At 35.7% G+C, this 22952-nt stretch overlaps 2 protein-coding genes across 2 annotated transcripts in view; one reads left to right on the forward strand and one right to left on the reverse strand.

Moving 5' to 3' along the window:
* The window catches only part of LOC124355142 (inhibitor of nuclear factor kappa-B kinase subunit epsilon), a 28609-nt gene extending 25104 nt beyond the window's left edge, over window positions 1–3505 (reverse strand). Inside the window, exon 1 of the mRNA XM_046806114.1 lies at window positions 1654–3505. Coding sequence (XP_046662070.1) covers window positions 1654–3186 — 1533 coding nt within the window. The 5' untranslated portion in view covers window positions 3187–3505. The remainder of the gene's footprint in view (window positions 1–1653) is intronic.
* Window positions 3506–6755: 3250 nt separating this feature from the next.
* Window positions 6756–22952, forward strand: part of LOC124355143 (protein MTSS 2) — a 180244-nt gene continuing 164047 nt past the window's right edge. Inside the window, 1 exon segment of the mRNA XM_046806115.1 lies at window positions 6756–7377. Coding sequence (XP_046662071.1) covers window positions 7306–7377 — 72 coding nt within the window. The 5' untranslated portion in view covers window positions 6756–7305.

Genomic DNA, 22952 nt, shown 5'->3' on the forward strand with positions numbered 1-22952 from the left:
GGGATTATACCGACCACACCCAGACATGAATCGTTATTTCACATTTCGTTTCTACTGATTACTAGATTAGCGTAGAACAATATTTCGTCAATATAAAACAGGAATTGTCTTATCGCAAACCCCTCCCCATCCTCAGACAGAGGTCAAAGTCGAGCGTCTAGTAGATAACGTGATTGCAGTCTCGCCGCCCGTTCAGCTGGTGCATCGCTTTGTTGTACTTCCGTGTTTTACCTCTACATTTCTCCAAACACAAAAATTCAACAAAAACAATCATTTACCAAACTAAACTCTTTATTAAAAAAACACTAAAAACTTGTTTTTATTCTTGATCACATTCCGCCACCCAAAATGCGAGTGCCTCCGGCCATCAGCGCGGGCATTGACAGCACCTTCGGTGCTGCCCCGCGCTGATGTCGACGAAAGAAAAACATCCCTCGAGATAGTACCTATCAGTAAAATATCAAATTCTAGAGGGGCTAATCAGAAATATAAATTGAATTGTAATGGAAAGGCAATTATGTACCGTGCAAATCACGTGATGCCGCGCGGCCTGCCGTAATCAGGATTCTCGAGAAAGATAAGATAACAGCGATCACAATACCTGGAAATGCTTGTAAGTTTGTAATTTTGTAATTGAAGAGTTGTTTTTTCGTTCTATCATGTTTGTTTCTATAAATTTCTATTTTTGTGTTCTTCATACTAGTGTGGTCGGTATAATCCCAAAGTACCTTATATGCTTTATATCTGTTTACAAATTAATTTTAAAAATTATACACTACTCAGGTAGGGTACAATAAGCGGACCCGGTTTTTATATCGAAATTGGCAAATGATATTACAAAATCATAACCATTCATGTATAATCAATCGATACTAATTAATTATTTTGAACAATAACTTAAAAAATCTATATCAACAGCTGTAAACACTTTCAATTAAAACACGTAGGGTAATATTTAAATTTTACATACGTAACATGTTATTATTAAAAATGGCAGCCAATTTTTAAAATAACTACACAGCATTGCTTTGAAAGATGATAAGACATGTTTTAGTGGCTTCAACATTTTGGACTCATACTGAAAAACCCATTATGTGAAATTTGTGGGAAAGAAACAACTGTAACTTAACTGCGAGAGGAGCAAATATGGTCGTCTTCAGTTTTCATAATTTTGGTTATAATAGTTTGTTTGAGTACTGTAAATATTAAATTCATATTTAAATTTAAAACATAAAAATGATTGTTATTGAGGACTATAGATTTTTTTATATCGATTGATAGTCTAGGATTTGAGATGCGAATATTAGGTATCGATGATAACATTCTTCATTATAAAAAACCGGGTCCACTTATTGCACCAGCCCTACCCCACTACTCCATCACTTCAATGTAAATACTAAAATAAATATGTAGTACCATTGTGGATCCTACACAAAGTTGCATCATACTGTATTTCAACGGTGTCCAGACCTATGTGGAAGATATCATTTAAAGTCTCCTATCATACTGATCTAATCAGGCACATGCTTTTAACTTATTGTGGTTCCACTGTAAAAATGCATTACTGGTAATATTTTGTTACCTACAACCTTCCAGCAATTAACTTAATTAGTTAGTATTTAAATATATACTGTAGGCTAAATGTTTACTTACTTTCCAATCCACATGTGAGGAACTCTTTGACCCAGTCAAATTCTGAACGGACCTCTGTCCTCTAACTACACACTCAACTATTGTTTCAGTACTTTCATTCACAGATGTCCTAAGAGAATTGTTTTTGTTTAATACACTTGTTAATTCATTACTCACAACAACATTGAACATTTGTACACAATCATGAGTTAGCTGACTGCATTTAGAATACTTCTCTATTCTTCGTTTGCAAACATGACCAACACTACAAGCGGTTTTCGCTAAACTTGCATCATTTTCTACAGACACATGACTGGGAAACTCAGGGAACTTGGGAATTTCTCTTTCAGGAATAAATGCAACATTACTGTTTAAATCATTACTGAGCAAGAAGATTGGTTTAGTTTCTTCAGTTTGAGGGTACATTCTTCCAGGAGTAGACTTTTTAATGATACCATAAAAATGGCTATCTTTCAGAAGGAGTATTTGGTTTTCAACAGGAACATCAGTTTGTTCCAGGATTTGAAGTTGAAACTCATCATATGTATCTTCAGGATGTAAGTAGATCCTTATGCTCTGAATTTTATTTACATTGTAAACATGCATGAGTTTGCGATTTAAAATATTAGTCACCTCAGTAAAAAACCTATCAAAGCTCCAGATTCTTTGGGAATCTACTTCTAAAAGTCCAGCTAGTAGACGAGTGACATGTTTCTTTAACCCTGCAGTCAATTGGCAATTGATTGGGAGATCTCTACACCAATCAATTGGGCCATTTTCTGATGTTTGGGTTCCAGCAATCACACCCGAAGCTTTTTTTGTAGTAATAAAGTGCATAGTCTCTTTATTTCTGCGACCTCCATAAGGCCTGAAAGGCAGATTTCCAGTAGCAACGTGATACAATGTAACTCCAAATGACCACAAGTCTACAGTGGCATTAAATGTCTTTCCAGCAGGTTTGCGAAGAACAGCTTTTTCATACATATCAGGATGTAAGTACTCTTCTGTTCCATATAGAGACACAAACTGTTGATCTTCTTCTAATTCTCTAGCAGCTCCAAAATCAGTAAGTTTATAAATAGTTCTGCCATCATCAGATATGAATTTCATGATGTTTCCTGGCTTTAAATCTCTATGGACCAAATTATTGTCCCTCAAATGCTTTAACCCAGCTGAGAGATGATCCAATACTAATAGAAACTCTTCCTCAGGCAATCCATAGGTGTTTTCAGGATCATCCAGAATATTAAATAAGCTTCCTCCAGTACAAAGTTCCATTACAATAACTTTTCCTCGGCCCTCATTTCCTTCTTGGTGTTCTTCCTCAATAGCCAAAAGTTTGACTACATTTTCATGTTTCACTTTTTTAAGAACTTCAAACTCTCTAACTTGCACATCTTTTGGTCTCATATGACTAAGCTGGTTGAAAGTTTTTACTGCTACTGGTTCTCCATTGAACTTATTTACACCTTGAAACACAGCCCCAGTGGCCCCTTTTCCTAGCACACTGGTTGTACACCATACATAATTAGTTGAACCTCTAAGGAACGACATATCTCCTAAATTTACCTGAATAATATAATTAAATTATACACAACTAACTCAGAATTCTTAGATTGGATTTACTCACTACATTAGCCTACTACACAAACCGCTCCAACAGTATGACATTATGGCAACAGTCTTCGTTCTTTATTCAAAGGCAATATGTATCACTTTAATGTCAAACAAAATCCATCACTTCTTCATAACACGGGATTCACTTACTCGTCCACACAATATCTTGACATAAACACAAACAAAGATGAAGCAACCACAATCAACACGGCAATCGGCACCCCCCTCCTCCACAGACCACACTCCACATAGTCACAGACCACATACAAATAATAATAATACAAAGGATGATAGCCAGCCTGTCAGGTGGATGTTGATAGAAATTGTGGATATTTAGTGGGGAAATGTTATAGGCGGGGTTGATTTTTTGCCAGGATGAGCTCAAAGCCAAAAAATACAACTACTTCACAAACCAAGTGCCATGCAAACCAATTGTAATTATTTAACATTAAGGAATACACAACTCTACATTGAATTATATAAATATTGTCACACGATCGTACATTCCTAACCCATAAATAACAAAACAATAAGAATCTCCATGCGTTGACAATATGTTTACATTCCCATATAATATGTAAGTAACTATAAATTACCATATACCATCAATAAATTATTCTACATAATGATAGCAACAGCAAGAAAGTTAGAAAATAATAATAGAACAAAACAATTCCGAGCCTCGAGATTGTTGCTTCTAGAAGAACAATAATAATTTCATTCAATATTTTCAAACAAAACTACTTTTGTTGAACGGAATCCATGTCAACAATAATGTACTATTGGAAGAACCTATATTGGTTTTGGTTTAAGTAAGATTATTATGCAATGTCTCATAATTTCTTGTTATGAATTTTCACAATCAACTAAAATTCAAGGACCATATTACTTTTATCTACAAGAAACAGATTCAGGTACTGTATACTTGTAATACATGCCTAATTCAAGTTTGCGAATACTCCAGTAACTCTAGCCGTATTGATAAATTCTAGACTTGATTATTAGATTTGATGCAAACCATAATAATGACAAGCTCCATGAAGCAATTTGTTGTTAAAAGAGTCAGGATTTATATTTATTTACAATCCTGTCTCGAAAAAAACGTGTTATAAAACTAATTTTGTTTTAAAGTATATATAAATGTAAATATTACACGGGGGAGGGTTTCAACAACTCTAAAACTGGTGATATCTAGCTACTGGTGATTACGGTGTGTTGTGACAAATTTTAATCATTTCTAGAGTAGCTCGGTAATCAGGCCCCACACCTCCATCCTCGATTGGCGCTTTCAGCTTATTTTCTACTACACAAGTCCTTTGTTTGAAGGTTATTTTTGACGATGGAAGGATTGTGAATGAAACAGGATTTTTCCGGACATTTGCCATCGTTCAGTAAAACAATAAATCAGTAACACTACGTTTCGAGATCTGCAATCTGATCTCTTCTTCAGGTAAAGAACTAACCTAATACATAATTACAAACTAGGTTAAATTAAACAAATCTTACTAAAGCGTTGTGGCACGCCTAAGTCAGGAATCACAACCTACATGTTGCTTGTCAACTTCACTAACTCTAAAGACATGCACTTAATACAAAACTATACCAAACACTAATCATTAAAACTAAACTACGGAATACAGGTCACAATACGTCTTCACTCGTCTACTAACCACCTACGACTGACCAGAGGGACTAGCCAATGGTAATCGTGACGGCTGGCTAAAACAAGATGGCGGAAATACAAGGGAAGGGGGACAGGAATGGGCCCTTTCGTTATTATTGGTTCATGCGAGATGAACTTCTTAAAACCATATTGTGACTCCGCATTGGTTTATTACAAATATCCGATCCGTTTGATACTTTTGGTTTTCTCTTTAGTTCATTTTTTAGAATTGGCAACCAAAGCGGCCTAATCTCGACTGATGGTTGACTGATTGGTTGGTCTGCCAATTTAATGTATGTTGCCTCAATTAATTTCCTTTTGAAGAAATGTAGTTCCCGATGTATTATGTGGGCTTCATCCCAATTCATATGATGGTCTTCGGACCAACAATGGTGTGCAATTTTTGACTTTTCTGTGAAACCCTTTCTCGTGTTTTCTTTGTGTTCTTTTATCCTTACGTTTAGTGGTCTTTTTGTCTCGCCTATGTATTCCCTATTGCAGCTACATTTTATACTGTAAACACAGTTTTTGGAATCCTGTGTGCCATTTTTTGGTTTTGTTTTTACGAGACTTTGTCTAAGAGTGTTGTGTGTTTTAAACGCGGTTCTAATGTTGTACTTTCTACCTACTCTTCTAATTATCTCCGATAATCCCGGCACATAAGGGATTGACATAAACGCAAATTTATCAAAATTCTGTTTTTCTGACTCAGGAATGATTCTTCTGGTTCGTTTGCACTTATTAATTACTAATTGAGGGTATCCATTGCTTCTGAGATCCGATTCAATTTTCTTAAATTCTTCTTTTAGTCCATCTTTATCTGAGCACAAGCTCTTTGCTCTATCAAACAACGAGTAGGCTACTCCTTCTTTGACAGATTTTTTATGGTTGGATTGATAATTTAAATATTTTCCTGTGTGTGTAATCTTTCTAAAAACAGTTGTCTTAAGGACATCCCTATCTCTTAATACACACACATCCAAAAAGGGAAGCTTGTTTTGGACTTCCACTTCCATAGTGAGGCGGATGGAAGGAGAAATAATATTAATGTGATTCAAAAAATTATTTAATTCAATGTCTCCATGAGAAAAAATAACAAAGGTATCATCCACATACCTCCACCAAATCTTCGGTTTGAACTGAGCTGAAGCCAAAGCTTTTCGCTCGAATTCCTCCATAAAGATATTGGCGAAAATAGGAGACAGTGGAGAACCCATTGCCATCCCCTTATCTTGACGGTCGTTTGCATTTACAAAGATTTAAATAGTACACACAAACAGTATCTTCTGATGTAGTAAGGAACTGCGATATAGTGTTGTATCAACAGGTTGTATGACATAGCGTCGTAACTATTAATGATTAGTTAGAAGGTACTGTTAAAAGGTTTTGGATAAAAAAATTATAATTTTTTAAAATTAATAAGCTTCTATAGTTAGACGGTTTTTCACCTGTAAATTTTTTTATTTTGCACGTTTTTAACTAAATTTTGCCATTGTTTGAAGTAATGTAGTAGATGTGATTCAATGCTAATTTTATAAATGAATAATGAGTATCTGTATACATTTTGTTTTAAAGTAACTTAGGTGGCATTGCTCATAAATCTTGTAAATAACGGTAGAAGACTGTCTTCTTTTGAGACCGAGAGTGGTCCATTATATAGTATTCATAAATTCTATAACGAGATAGCTTTCTTTGTAAATTAACTGAAACTGTTGTTTCCTCTTAGGTTTGATAAGTAGTAGTATGTACATTTTCTCATAGAGAGCAGCAGCATGCAGTACAATCGCAGTCCACCGAGCCAAACTGATCAACCAATGGCATCAAGCCAATTCTAGCTTAGTTGGAAGGGGAACGTAATGATTGTGTGAGTGAAGGAAGAGTGTTGTTGTTGGAGTAGTGTGGTCTGTGGTTTTGTTAAAATCGGTAGCAATGTGGTATTTTGTTTACAGTGAAGTGAAGTAGAATATAATTAATGGTTTTATTCTGTGGTAAATAATTTGGTTTTGTGAAATTGTCTGAGTGTTTATGAATCTTGTTTCTGTATCAAAACCTAATAAACTTTGTTTATAGTCCATGTTCTTTTCACGGTCATTTGGTACTGATCAGAAAACTGGTGGAAATTTGGTGTTCACTAAACCGTCATAGCTTTATTATTTTCATTTTATCCATAGGATTCCTAAGTGATACGCTAATTAGAAATAATTTTACTAAAAACTCGTGCTCTTGCTAGTCTTAACTGTGTTCAATTAGATATCGAGTTCAAGTTCATTATTGATTTTTCATTAGTAATGTGACAGGATTAATATTGTGTACTCTTAGTAACTTTTTGTTGGTATATTATAATAAAAGGATCAGGTTAACTTTATCTGTAGGCCTATGTTCAAAAATCAATAATGGAGGGCAATGCTGAGAGAGAATGCAGTGCTCTTGGAGGACTGTTTCAACAAATCATACAAGACATGAAGGTAAGTTCATTTATTGTGTATTATTACTGATTTGAGGCTCTTTTGTTATAATTTTAAATGGTAAATAATTACTTTTTTCAGAATTAAAGTTAACTAATACAGATTATGTTTCTAATTTAAAAGTTGGTAGATTTCAGTTGTTATTCAACTTTTATGTTATTTATATGTAGACCTACATTATTTGTACATGCCAAATTCTATCATATCAATAGGAGAGATGGTCGTTTGGTAAGTATAAGGTTCATGCAAATGTGAGGAACAATACAGAACAATGTGTAAAGCTAATAAGTTACATGTGCATGAGAATATAGAGACAAGGTAATCCAGTTGATTCCAGTACACCTGAAATAACATCTAAAGAGATTTCAACTTCGTCCAATGTTTGTTGTGACTACTGAAAATCTGTCACACAAATTAATTAAAACATTGAGAATGTCCTAAATTACTGGAATACACAATGTATCAGAGTATTAGAACATCGTAATCTATCATTTGGAAGTAAATTTACATTAATTTTATTCTTTTAATAATTATTGAAAATGACTATTGAAAATCGTAATGTGATTTATTTGTGAACATGTTTGGAACAATACTATTGTAAGTCAAATTTTTGTTTCTAAAGTAATATCTAAAATGGGATGTACGGTAAGGAAACATGAATGTGAGAGTCAAAAATGAAAGCAAGGTGCTTGCTTGTATTTAGATATAAGAAAACAAAAGACTATTAATTTACTTGAATATGGATAGGCCCATTGTAACATTTACTTTGTCAGAATATAGGTACATATCTGAAGGAAAAAGTAATGTTTCTTGCGAGGATCCATATTTTGTTTTTTTCAGCAGTGAAGAATAAGTACTCCGTAAAATTATAGTAATCTATTGTATATACAACTATTTTTTTCAATCTTTTAACGCAACTTTTATCATTTAAAATGAGATGTAATATTTTTTAATACTTAATTGTTTGAGTAAAAAAATATGTTTAGATTGTATTTAATTATTTTGGTGGAACCTGTAGCCTATATTAACAGTTTGTGTTCTATATTTCGTTTCATTGTTTTGATGGCCCAATAAGGAACTGCAGTTTTGTTACAGTTAATAACCTCATTTGTTTTTTGCAATTTAAGTTTTTGCCATGTAGCCTAATAAAATATAATGTATAATTGTAATTTGTAATAAAAAATAATAATAATATTAACAACTATCAGCTAACATAGCAATAACTAATAAATAATATATTCTTGAAGCAGTTGGCTATATCATTAATGGAGTCCCTTAATTACGATCAGTTAATAATATGGTAATTGCTCGTGCTAATAAAGGTAATTATCGTAGTAATAAAATTTCAGTAATTAAAACTGATCAAACAAATAATGGAGGTTGGTCAAAATTTATACCAATTGTTGTTATGTTAATTATTACAGTTTAAATCAAATTTACAGCCTCTAAAATTAATAAACAAACCAGCTAAATGTAAGGAAAAAATTGCTAAGTCAACTCTGGGTCCAGAATGAGCTAAATTAGATGATAAAGGAGGATGAATAAAGCCACCTAAGCTGTAATTTTAATAGGCTATCCGATAACAATTAAACAATGCAGATTACTCTTCACAGATAGGCACTACAGGTTTCAAGTCAAATCTGGTTAAAAAAATGTCTCAGACGTTTTTTATACATTGATAATAACAAAAGATTTTAACTTGGCCAATACCATAAAAACATTCCAATTATGTAAAGCAAATTTTATTTAATTCCCAGCTCTAAATCTACTATTCTACAAAACCTTCAGTTGACTATCCATAGAAGCAGTTACTTATAATTACAAGTTCAAGTACAGTAACACGATTCTGTAGCCTATCATCCAAAGTTTCTTCAATTTGTATGTGTTGATACTCTGAGGCAGCAGTAATTTGGTTTTTTACAGATTCAGGTATATTTTATTTGCAGTTTATAGTTTTTTTTAACAACAAAAACAAGGAGGAATGTGTTAGGGATGAAAATACAAGTGTAGAATCTCCTCTTTCCTGTATTGCATGGTTCATTACTTTTCATAGTTTGAAACATCGAGTCCTAAAGTGTAAGCTGCACTTCACCAATCAATAGATTGTATCTGTTGCCACTTAAATGAGCTGATGATGTGGTGTTTTATATAAACAAGTTTTGCTGAGTGTTTGTTATTGTGAAATATAATCTATTCATTGTTTATTTATTAGTAGATATTTCTTTTCAGTTTTAATGACAGAATACAATCGGTATCCATTTATAGAATGGTTATATGTGTATAATAACAACTTTAGATTGTCAATGCTGATATGTATATATTGATAGTTCCTAGCGAACATAACTAATCGTAGTAGAATTGTAGCGAAGTATTGTAGTAGAGAACATTACTGAGAGTCCAAGATGTAAATAATTTAATTCATGTTGACTTAGTCAACAAGGTAAAGATTAAAGTTTTAATTGGATTATATGCAAGTTACTTAACAGAAACAACAATAAACACCAAAATGTTATTGTTTTACCAAATATTGTGTTTTTTTTTTTTTTTTTTTTTTTTTTTTTTTTTTTGCATTTGATGCTCTTCTATCATTTAAAACTACTGTAAAAATCAGTATATTTTGAAGTCAATCACAGAACATTTTTTTAATTAATATATAACTGAATTCATCAAACATTTCTCTAGAAACTATAAAATACATAATTATTGTAAAAAATATTGTGTGTTTTTTCAATTCTTAATGGAAATGTTTTTAGTGTGTATTTATTATGACACCAGTTTTTACAAAAAACTCAAAATGTTAAATTTTTTTAAGGCTTTAAAAGGCTAAACACTAAATTAAGGGTTCGCATAAGTTATTTTAAGGCTCTACCTAGAATAGCACCTATGGATTTTTCCTAAATTAGCTTCTTCAGACGAAAATACTATGGTAGCACTAAGTTTCAAATTGATCTAGAACAAAACAACACTCAAAAAAGAATAGAACAATAATAATGACTTAAATGCCCCGATGAGACAGACATCTATTGTGTTGTCTTCTACATGGAGGGCAAGGTAGACAGCTAACCTCCTTTCCTTATACGGTGCACACATAAAGTGCAGACTGCTTTGTTTCAAGGTTCTACATCTAATACTCTTCCAAATGTAGACAGATTACCTTGTCAAAACGGTGATGTTAGTGATGTTGATGGTGGTTTCGTATTGACACCCTACATGGATGTTTAATTGGGCGATTTGAATCTGTATTGTATTGTGAAACTGTAAATACAGAATGTAAGCTGATTGAGCTTTAGTTACAGCATGAGAACTATTGTACAAAATCATGTATATTACTTATTAGATGCATATATGAAACTATATAAGAATTTCATAAAATTATTTTTTCTGATAAAATACTAGGCTATATATGTAGCCTATACTGTATATGATTGAAATTCGAGAAAAATGTAATTTCTATACCAAAGGTTACTGGTGTAAAATTCCAACCACAATTTGCTTGGTTTACTGAGGTAATGCATATAATTTATATTCTATAGCAGGGACTGACCCTATAGTTCTGTAGCATAATTTTTTTTATAATCAGACAAATAGGGCATGGACTTGTTTTTTACCGGACTTTCTTTCAACTGGTTAAGACTAGATAAACTCTATTAATGGCATCATTCATACTTATTTAATAACTCCTAAATTAGTTAGTATATTTCCCTTTTAATGAAAAGTTAAGGGAACAGGGATACTGATGACATGGCAGTACAGCATGTGTCATAACAGGTGGGGCCAGTTTACTGGGTCAGTGTGGAAACATTTGGCAACTGTACAAACCCCAATACACCTTTTGGAATATTAATATACATAGTAATGTCTTATTTCGACTTGTTTGCTATTTTTATGTTTACATTTCTCAATTTCCAGTGTATCTTCGCTGCATTAGAATAAATTTGACATTTTGTGTAAAGCATGTGATAGAAAGTTTTACCATTTCAACTTTTCTTAAGCCTCAGTCATGCCGAGTTCGAACTTTCAAAGTGCACAGGTTTAGTTTGATATGACTAAATTTTGGATGATATCCTGGGGAAGCCAACTCATCAAATAGAGAGCTCTGATCTTTTTCATCTGAGGCTCTGCTTTTAACATGGTGTTAACTAAATCTTAAAACTGCTTTATGAACCTGAGTTCGTCTCAAATGTATAGATTTTCACTATAGAAACTTAGATTTTAGTGTTGTATTGCTATTGACGTGTTAAAAATATGATTGTCTGTTAATAATAATTGTTTAAAATTTAGATACAGATTTTCCTATAAGGAGTTCAATATTGAATATAAATTACATACCATTAGTATTATTAATCGTATTTTAATCAATGCATTAGCATAATGATGAGATGTAGTGTCATTCTTTGTTTGAAGTTTATTTTTGACGATGAAGGAAACAGGATTTTTCCGGACATTTGCCGTCGTTCAGTGAAAAATCAGTAACACTAGTTTCGAGATCTGCCATCTGATCTCTTCTTCAGGTAGTGTCATTGTAAGTGTCCAGAGTAAAGTCACTTTAACTGTTTAAAACTCCAGGCTATCGTTGGGTATTTGCTTTGTAGAAATGGATTGTGGCCCTAGTTTAAAGACGTGAAATGAGCAGTTCTAGTCGGACTTGGTACCAGTTCACGTCGCGAACTCCCTTTGTCGGCCGCTGGACGCGACGCGACGAACGTGTGATTGCGGAAGTCGCCCATTGTTTAAGTCGGTTTCCGGGCGGAAGTGGCACAATCGGCTGACAACTGGAGCGTGCGCCTTATCACCAGGTGCTCAACTCTGTTATCGCCATTGGTACTGTGTGTAGGGTTGACTAGGCCCTGTTCATTGACTGGTAGGCCTGCTGGCGAGTAAAGCCTTATTGCGAAACGTGAAGCAGGGTTCGGAATTGCAATTACGGCTTTATAAATACTAATACATGGACGAAAAAAAGTTGTACATGATGACCACTTGCTTTCCTTCGTCTGCTGAAATGGTGGTATATGGGGAAATCAATCAATGTAGTTTAGAGAATAATAAGCTAAAAGACGTGTAATATGAATTATTAACATAGTTAGGATTCCAGTAATAGCTTGTTTTTAACCAAAACTAATTAATCGATACAAAGGTGTGTCGAAGAACACTATAGAACTTAACGAGTCAAAACCAATCTGACTTTTTCAGAATAGTGGACTTTCCGGACTGTGAATCAAAACTCGGTTTATTGATACAAAAGAATGTCGAAGAACACTATAGAACTTAACGAGTCAAAACCAATCTGACTTTTTCAGAATAGTGGACTTTCCGGACTGTGAATCAAAACTCGGTTTATTGATACAAAAGAATGTCGAAGAACACTATAGAACTTAACGAGTCAAAACCAATCTGACTTTTTCAGAATAGTGGACTTTCCGGACTGTGAATCAAAACTCGGTTTATTGATACAAAAGAATGTCGAAGAACACTATAGAACTTAACGAGTCAAAACCAATCTGACTTTTTCAGAATAGTGGACTTTCCGGACTGTGAATCAAAACTCGGTTTATTGATACAAAAGAATGTCGAAGAACACTATAGAATGTAACGAAGTCAAAACCAATCTGACTTTTTCAGAATAGTGGACTTTCCGGACTGTGAATCAAAACTCGGTTTATTGATACAAAAGAATGTCGAAGAACACGACAGAATGTAACGAAGTCTTTTCCAAACAGGACTGTGAATCAAAATTCGGTTTATTGAAACAAAAGATATGTCGAAGAACTTTTTTCATATCCATGGACTTTCCAGGCTGTGAATCATAAATCGGTTTACTGATACAAAAAAGTGTCGAAGAACACCACAGAATGTAACGAAGTCTTTTCCAAACAGGACTGTGAATCAAAATTCTGTTTTAAAACTGATTGTAACTTTTTTCATATTCATGGACTTTCCAGGCTGTGAATCATAAATCGGTTTACTGATACAAAGAAGTGTCGATGAACACAACCTTTTTTTTAAGTACAACCTTTCAGAACAATGGGCTAATATCCTCTATGAAGATCTATTCACAACCAATGAGATTCTGGATACATCCCATACAAATTGGCATTGAACTGTTTCGTAAATGTTTGGGACACAGGTTTTTTACGTCATGCCTAGTTTAATATTATATAATTAACTGTATTCTGTCGAAGAATGAACTCTTTCGTCGTCAGGACATATGTTGTGTAACTATTTTGGACTCATTTATTTTGTAGTGAGATCTGAGTTAAATCTGTCAGACGTCTAAAATAGTAATTATTACGTTCACTGAGTGACTGAGCACGATCGAAAATTCTCCCGCAGGTATATCGAAAAGTCGGCGTATGTTTTTAACGACAGCAAGGATTAGTTTGCTTTACAAATACGTTTAGTAATTGCGCAGAAATGGTTCTTTTTGGATTAGAAAAAAGCCAATCGATTTTTGTGAATGTAACACGAAGTGAAACGGGCATTGAAACTTGTACAAACGAGAAAATATAAAATGATAAATTGAAATAACAATTTAGAGCGTTAAAAATACAATTACATATTTTTTTATTTTATATTAAAGCCAGTAATATACATGTGTCCTTTATACTTTGTTGAAAGCACAATGAGATGTATACGGAAGCGAAACCCAATAACTTAGGAGTGATTGACCTATATGTAGGGTACCGTAGACTGGCTGGCACGCTACCACGTAGTACCAGACGGGACGCGGCGATTTGGCGATGTGTGGCCTTGCTGTCAGCTGACTGGGGTCTTGGCTCTGTCTTCCTTACCTCTTCTTTTGTTACAGTCTAGCTCTAGCTAACTATTGCGGGGATGGGACTATAGTCTGTAGACTGGCTGGCACGCTACCACGTAGTACCAGACGGGACGCGGCGATTTGGCGATGTGTGGCCTTGCTGTCAGCTGACTGGGGTCTTGGCTCTGTCTTCCTTACCTCTTCTTTTGTTACAGTCTAGCTCTAGCTAACTATTGCGGGGATGGGACTATAGTCTGTAGACTGGCTGGCACGCTACCACGTAGTACCAGACGGGACGCGGCGATTTGGCGATGTGTGGCCTTGCTGTCAGCTGACTGGGGTCTTGGCTCTGTCTTCCTTACCTCTTCTTTTGTTACAGTCTAGCTCTAGCTAACTATTGCGGGGATGGGACTATAGTCTGTAGACTGGCTGGCACGCTACCACGTAGTACCAGACGGGACGCGGCGATTTGGCGATGTGTGGCCTTGCTGTCAGCTGACTGGGGTCTTGGCTCTGTCTTCCTTACCTCTTCTTTTGTTACAGTCTAGCTCTAGCTAACTATTGCGGGGATGGGACTATAGTCTGTAGACTGGCTGGCACGCTACCACGTAGTACCAGACGGGACGCGGCGATTTGGCGATGTGTGGCCTTGCTGTCAGCTGACTGGGGTCTTGGCTCTGTCTTCCTTACCTCTTCTTTTGTTACAGTCTAGCTCTAGCTAACTATTGCGGGGATGGGACTATAGTCTGTAGACTGGCTGGCACGCTACCACGTAGTACCAGACGGGACGCGGCGATTTGGCGATGTGTGGCCTTGCTGTCAGCTGACTGGGGTCTTGGCTCTGTCTTCCTTACCTCTTCTTTTGTTACAGTCTAGCTCTAGCTAACTATTGCGGGGATGGGACTGTAGTCTGTAGACTGGCTGGCACGCTATCACGTAGTACCAGACGGGACGCGGCGATTTGGCGATGTGTGGCCTTGCTGTCAGCTGACTGGGGTCTTGGCTCTGTCTTCCTTACCTCTTCTTTTGTTACAGTCTAGCTCTAGCTAACTATTGCGGGGATGGGACTATAGTCTGTAGACTGGCTGGCACGCTATCACGTAGTACCAGACGGGACGCGGCGATTTGGCGATGTGTGGCCTTGCTGTCAGCTGACTGGGGTCTTGGCTCTGTCTTCCTTACCTCTTCTTTTGTTACAGTCTAGCTGCTCTAGCTAACTATTGCGGGGATGGGACTATAGTCTGTAGACTGGCTGGCACGCTACCACGTAGTACCAGACGGGATGCGGCGATTTGGCGATGTGTGGCCTTGCTGTCAGCTGACTGGGGTCTTGGTTCTGTCTTCCTTACCTCTTCTTTTGTTACAGTCTAGCTGCTCTAGCTAACTATTGCGGGGATGGTGTTATAGTCTGTAGACTGGCTGGCACGCTACCACGTACAGGCATATCTACAAACTTTTTTGAAATCTGTGTTTTAGTTTCGGAGGATATTAAATTTTTTCGTAGTTTATTCATAATTCTAGTTTTGGTCAAATAACCAAAATTTCAGGTCAGGCTGTTGTCGAAGTACAATAAGGTCGTCATTAACATCGTCTTTGTGCCGTACACGTTACTTGGCGGGGACTTATGTTGATCAGTTTGGCTCTAACATATGCAAGCTTAGGGTGATCGTTAGAGTTCTGGAAGTACTGGTATGGATTTTTTATGACCAATAAAGCTGCGGGAATTTTACCCTGTCCTAACAACCCTTCTGGGAGTATTTCCCAATTGGGTTGAATTTAAAGGTGTCGGTAGTTGTTGACTAACAGCATTTCTCCTACTGTTCTTCTATTATTCGTATCACTTTTGCAGTACTTGCAATTTTAAGTAGAAAAGCCATATGGATTCTTAGAGCCGTTCCATGTCGGCGGACGTTGCTCGTGAAGTTTCTCGGTTGAATGGGACGTGACGCCGCCACACCAACTGCACCAATAATAGCGACAATGCCCACGCTGAAACTGTAATTGGTGCAAATGTTGCGCTACGTTTTGCCGCCAGGAAGCGACTTGTGGAGGCGTCGCGCAGTCGGAACAGAATAAACTTTCGAGTTGTTTTCAGCTCAGCACTCACGTGTTATAGTGCTTTTAGACTCGGCAAGGACTGCCATTAGTTGAAATGTTACTGAACGGCTTTCAGGGTTATATCATCCTGGTCATTTTCTCAGAAAGGTGTACATTAAAAAAATCAGTTCTTTGCGATGTTTAAATAATTGTATCGTATAAGATTATTGATTAAGGCTCCCTAGTATTATTTGAAGAAGGCAGTTTATTTACAAATCTATGTAAATGCGTTAAAGTGGTTGAAAGTGAACTTCACTGTAAATATTAGGCATAACTTATTATGACAATTTACAAATGATGTTGGTCTTTACACTAAAAGTTGTATACATGAGTTCGGTTTCCGCATTTAAAGCTGCTTTTCAAGTTCATAAAGCAACCTCTTTCTGGGCAAACTATCGGGTGCCGGAGCTGACACCTGGTAGCGATCACAGTAAACAGATAACTCTGACATCGTTTTTAAGTTCTTTTGGTTGCTATAATCTGTCGTTTAAAAGTAAGAATTTAGAATACAAATTTAAAACCGTCTGAATTTTGTTTATTAAGCTTGTAACGTTTTTAAGACTTGAAAATACTACCAGTCAGTTTAGGCAATACGATTGATACATAAGATACATTTTCCATAGCTATGTTTTAAGTGTTAAAAAACATGAATTTAGTATGTTTGTTAATAATTTCTTAAAAGGATTGTAGGATTTCGAACATTTGCCATTGTTGTGTGTTACATAAAAGTACAACACTACGTTTCTAGGACTGAAATCTGCCCTCTTCTTCAGGCGTAAAAACCCCTAAGATATTAAGAAAGTGACAATATACTGCCACTTAAAAATGATGGCAAATTTCCAAAATCCTACTACCCGTTCAAATTATTCATCGTCAATAACAAACTTGAAACAAAGAATAATGCCTTTTTGTGGATTTTATCTTTTTCTATTAATTTTGTAAACCTAAAAAAAATTGATATTTTTGACGTGACAACGTCTTAAATTAGGTTGCGGCTCGGAGTCACTCATGAAAAAGTGTAACGCCCGGTAACGTTACGATGCCCGTCCAGTGGGTCCGCCGCACGGGATCCGCATGGGATAAAGCAGATAACTGTGGGTCCGCCGCACGGGATAAAGCAGATAACTATGTTTATTCGTGAAAATGTGGAGTGCTTAGATTCGTCATTTACAACAACTACAACAATAAAGGTAAATAATTGTACACTGATATTTCATTATCGTAAACTATGATTGATTGATTAATTGTTAGATTGACACAAAAGTTGAGAAACTGAGTTTATAGGTTATGTCATACTATTGACAAATGTTGATAGTGTTAAGTAAATTATTAGTTTAAATCACTCTGCAATCAATCGTAATTCAGTCGATTGAGAAGAAACAGCGCGTATTGCTAGTCAAACATTTAAAATAACAAATTATAACCTCTAACCTGTCATAACAGTGCGACCAAACAAACGAACTAAACCGACCAATCACCACGCGCGGAGTTAGAATTTAACTGTGTTTAGCAAGAATTGCAAATTCCAATTTTAGTAAATGTTTTATTCAACTTTACCATTTACAATAACAAATTTTAATTAATTTCAAATTATGTACAATGTTTTAGTAAACAAAATATATTTCTATAGTTAAAATTTGTGCAATTCTTATTTTCATTCAATTCCTTGTTCCTATTGTGCAATTTAATAATATTCATATCAATAAATATTCTACCGAGAAAAAGACGTTGTCACGTAAAATATTCGCCCGTAAAACCGACTTTACAGGCAACCATAATTTTTTTTACAACTAAGTTTTTTTTTAAATTTAATTACTTCTTTAATTATCAACTTACCAATATTAAAACCGATTATTAATAAATTTTTAATTTGAACGAATAAAGTTTTTATGGTTTTTACTTGGACCAAAACACTTAATTTTAGCCATCCTTCATCTTCCTTCAAAACAACAACACATTGAATCCTCCTGTGGAGGAGGAAGTGTGTAAACATGTTTATAACATGAACATCGTTCAGTAATATTATAATAGTTTTCACATATGCCTTTTTAAAGTATTATAGGTATAGTTTGAGAAATAAACATTATTCGATCGGATTAGTTACTCTTTTTACTCATAAGTTATGCGTTGTGCTAAAAATGATAATTTACTGGGAGAAGCAATAGTTTTTTTGTTTTATTCATTATTTTACTGGAAGGACGAGACAATCACAGTCCATGTTTAATCTTCAACGATAGGGTAGGGTAAATTAACTCTCGGCTCCTTGACTCTAACAAAAACAGAAGTCAAATTATCTGAGTTATAGAGTTGTGTAATTAAATATTGTACAGCGCCATCTTGTTGGTAATATTATACCATTATTTTTTAATACCAATTCCTATCCCGCCGTTCATTGCCAAATTTGAAACAAATGTACGGTGTAACGTAACCATGTACTTCTACACTGAGCAGCTAGACGACATTATTACAGCTGTAATTACTGTACGTTCAACTATCGTTTATCAGTTTAAATGCGTTTCCTAAAATCGGTTAAGAGCTTACAAATAGTATATGGCGGTAATTGGCCTCTAAGGATGTTTCATACGAATGAGAAATAACTATGGAGTTTGTATCTTCCAAAAGATGATTAATTAGGTCAATTTTAAAGTTAAGTAAAGATGTCGTATTGTACTAAGCGAAGTTAGGTATAAGAAGCCCTCCTTAATGCTTATCATGGGGATTAACGGTGGCTTAAAGTTGACTTCCGAACCACCACCAACGGCTGGGCAAAGACAAAATCGGTCACCCATCCTAGCGGCAACCACGCTCGACGTTGCTTGGTCTGGTTATCTTTCCATAACCGTTGTACCCGCTACACTGCACCATTGGCAACCAGACAATATAAACTATAATATATGTAGATGAGATATTAATTGTGGGTTATATCTCGTGAAAAATTGCCTATTCAGTGGGAGTCAGCAGATTGTATGGTGTGGAAGAAAAGGTTTCATTGACGTTGTTTAGGAAGCAATCCGACTCGAAGAAGAGGACCGCGACGGTTGGCAACACTGGCGACAGCTGCCCTCCTGTATATGGCAGTGTCCGTGCAGGCAGGTTCCACGTCCGTCCGTCCCCAGCATCCTCCAGGACAGGCACACATGCCCAGCGCTTTAAATTAGCTTGGTATCCGTGCCCTCCAGCGTCGAATCGCTGCGATCATATCTTTCTTGGCGGCTTTGGATTTGTTTTACTGCTATAAAAGTATTCCAAGTTGTGGAAATTGGAAATAGTACATGATCGAACATCCTCCTGTCGAAGTTTGTCGAGTTAAATTATAATGAACATAAAAACGTGTTAAAATCACAAGGCAGTTTGGCATTATACTCCTAGGCCAAGATATTTCTGTTTTTTTTCCATAGTACAACACTACTGAGTGAGTAAGAGACATTTTCAGATTTAAGTTTATTTTTCCACCTCATTAACATGTACGAAGATAGAAGCAATTGTTTTAAAAATGAAGTACGGTATGTTGTAATTGGTTGTGTTATAATGTACTCAATTGATTTTATAACGAGTTAGGAGTAAGGCAGACCTGTGTCGCATACAACGCTTCACAGAATTCCATGCGTTTTTCAAGTCTACAGGTAATTTGTTTTTGAGATATACTGCGTTCATTCAGAATGATAGACGAAGAAGAATTTTTGCCATTCGCCTAAATTGCAGCCTTCGCCAACGCTCGTACAAAAAGGTCCAATGTTCACAGTAATTCTTGTAACAATACAAGTGAAATATTCGTACTTAATTAAAATTGTCACAACTAATAACATTATCATCGCAGTAGTTGTCGCAGTATCTGCAGTTTCTGAAACTAAGGGCTTTAGAAGGACATCTATTATCATAGTCTGGATACATAACCGGATACTCCGTCGTTATATTCGCCAAAAACAACTGATTTCTTCTTATCTTGTATATTTTAATCCAGTAACTCTACCACATATCCTGTGATAGTACTGTACTTCCCGACGATAGCAGACAAACTGATTGATTACGAATCCGGTTGATTTCATTATAAAATGTTATTTATCCTAACGTGCTACACAGATCTTGGCTTAATAGTATTTGATATTTCCTCAACAAAATCATGTACCTGAATCTTATACCTACCTCATTAGAAGTACTTTGGTTTTCGATGTTGCGATTCTGTCACAAGATGTCAGTCAGTTTTTCCTTCTCTTCTTTGACATTTTGATCGAATAATAATACCTAATTTATGTGACCAACCGATGGTGGAATCAATTATTAGTGGATTATTTTTTTTACCTCCGAGTTTCAGCCCTTAAGGTAGTTTCCTGAGGTCAGAAATGACAAATTGCAAAACATTCACGAATAATTAGCGATATCTAATGTAGGAATTTTTGGGGAATTTTGTATTGTTGTTTAATGAAGTAAAAATGGTTGATGGTAATTTTTAGATTATGTATTTAGATTACTTCAGGAAAGTTATTTTAAAGGGCTAATTTTTCAACGAAAACTTTATCCTACACGAAACCTGATTGCACCATATTAATCTTAAAGAGATTTTTCAGTATTGACCTTAGTACAATGCTGGTAGGTTTGCTTCTTATTGTTGTTTTTGTCACTATTCCTTCGGTGGTAACTTAACTAGTCTAATTGATACGATAAGTTAACGGTATGTGAAAGTTTTCCGTTTTTTGCCATAGAGTATTATAGTAGGGTAGTATTATATGTATTAGTTCAGATCGTTAATTACGACAACGAAGATAGGTGGACGTTTTTTCCCTTTTTGCAGTGAAAGAGTTGAGTATTATTGTAGTTTCCAAGCTTGGGCTACATTCGAACCTAATGCACAACTTGTCAGTTCACAGATTTCGTAGTCGTTTGGAAGGCAAATAAAGCTTTGGATTCCAGTTTCTGTAATTTTTATATAAAAATCAGTGGCACTTATAAATTAATGAGATTATCAAAACTCCAGAGCCTAATATTTCTTGAAGATGTAGCGTATAATAATAATTAAATCCGATTATGTTAAACTAGTGTTGATCTTGCGAAGGGAACGTATTGGCTTCACATTCTCGCTCGCTGTGAAGCTGTTGTTCAAGTAGTTCCGGCAGCAAAAAGTTGCCGCAGATGTTTGCCGGGGCTTGCGGCAACTTGATAGTTGCTCCACTGCCCATCTGGGCCGTCAAAACATTATTAATAGCGCCAGCCATGGCTTCCTTCACTGTCCCGGTGTGTTGTGCTTGTTAATTGGCTTGTTCAAGTGTTTGTTTTGGGTCTCATTCGCAGTCTTGTGTCTACCGGTTGCGTCATCTGAACGGTGTTAATCTTTCCTCAACGTCAACATGTTATCTGGTACAGACATTGGACTGGTTGGACTACAAGTAATATCTCACTGGTTTATTTAATATTCATTCCTCTGAGCTTCGCGTGCGTCATTTTATATACAAATAGTAACGCTTTAAATACACATGGAACAGTCCACAGCAAACATGAAAAATTTCCTCTCACAACTGTTCTACGTTTTCCGGGACAAATTTATCTTGACAACTCTCTTTACAAATGTGCGATGAAATTACATTTCTTCAAACATATCTTAGTTTTGAGCATATTAAATTATAGCATTTTACTTCATTGACATTATCAGAATAATAGTAATAGCAATTTGAGTTGAAATTATGTTTCAACGAGTCTTGCAAAGGTATTATTATGATTATTATTAAATTATGGAATAAATGCACAAATTAAATTATTGACAAAAATACCACACCTTATCCATATACGCGCTTTACAGCTCCTGATATCTCTAAATTTGACACTGCGCCGCTATACGCGCTTTACAGCTCTTGAGGTCTCTACATTTGACACTGCGCCGCTACACGCACTTTACAGCTCCTGAGGTCTACATTTGACACTGCGCCGCTATACGCGTTTCACAGCTCCCGAGGTCTCTACATTTGACACTGCGCCGCTACACGCACTTTACAGCTCCTGAGGTCTACATTTGACACTGCGCCGCTATACGCGCTTTACAGCTCTTGAGGTCTCTACATTTGACACTGCGCCGCTACACGCGTTTTACAGCTCCCGAGGTCTCTACATTTGACACTGCTCCGCTACACGCACTTTACAGCTCCTGAGGTCTACATTTGACACTGCGCCGCTACACGCACTTTACAGCTCTTGAGGTCTCTACAATTGACACTGCGCCGCTACACGCGTTTTATAGCTCCTGAGGTGTCTACATTTGACACTGCGCTCCCCGAATTTCAAGTGAGGGAAGATCTATTAAAAAGTATACACTTCTAAACATATATTACAAATTGTGACACTTGTATACTACGTAATACAATCTACGTTGATTTATTACTGTATGAATAATAATTTGTTTTAATGATTACTTGCGTGTAGCTATAAATGTTGATTTTGAATCGCACCCCTAAAGGTAATTTTAATATTATGTAGCTATTCGCTGGAAACTGCAATCTCAATTCTTACGCTTCTAAAAATTGCACAATTTCATTTTAGTATAAATGGAGTAACAATACAAATTTATTTTCACCCGCCCAAAATTTTGAAATTTCACTAGAATTAAAAATCGTGAGCTTTTATTCAAGGAGAGTTGTACGTAGTTAATATTGTTTGAAAACATTACTCGGTGGGGAGGGGTTGGGAATTGAATGTTCGCCTTCCTCAAAATTTCACTAGAATGAAGAACAATATTGCA

Source organism: Homalodisca vitripennis, chromosome 2 (assembly GCF_021130785.1).
Source record: "Homalodisca vitripennis isolate AUS2020 chromosome 2, UT_GWSS_2.1, whole genome shotgun sequence".
NCBI classification, from domain to species: domain Eukaryota; kingdom Metazoa; phylum Arthropoda; class Insecta; order Hemiptera; family Cicadellidae; genus Homalodisca; species Homalodisca vitripennis.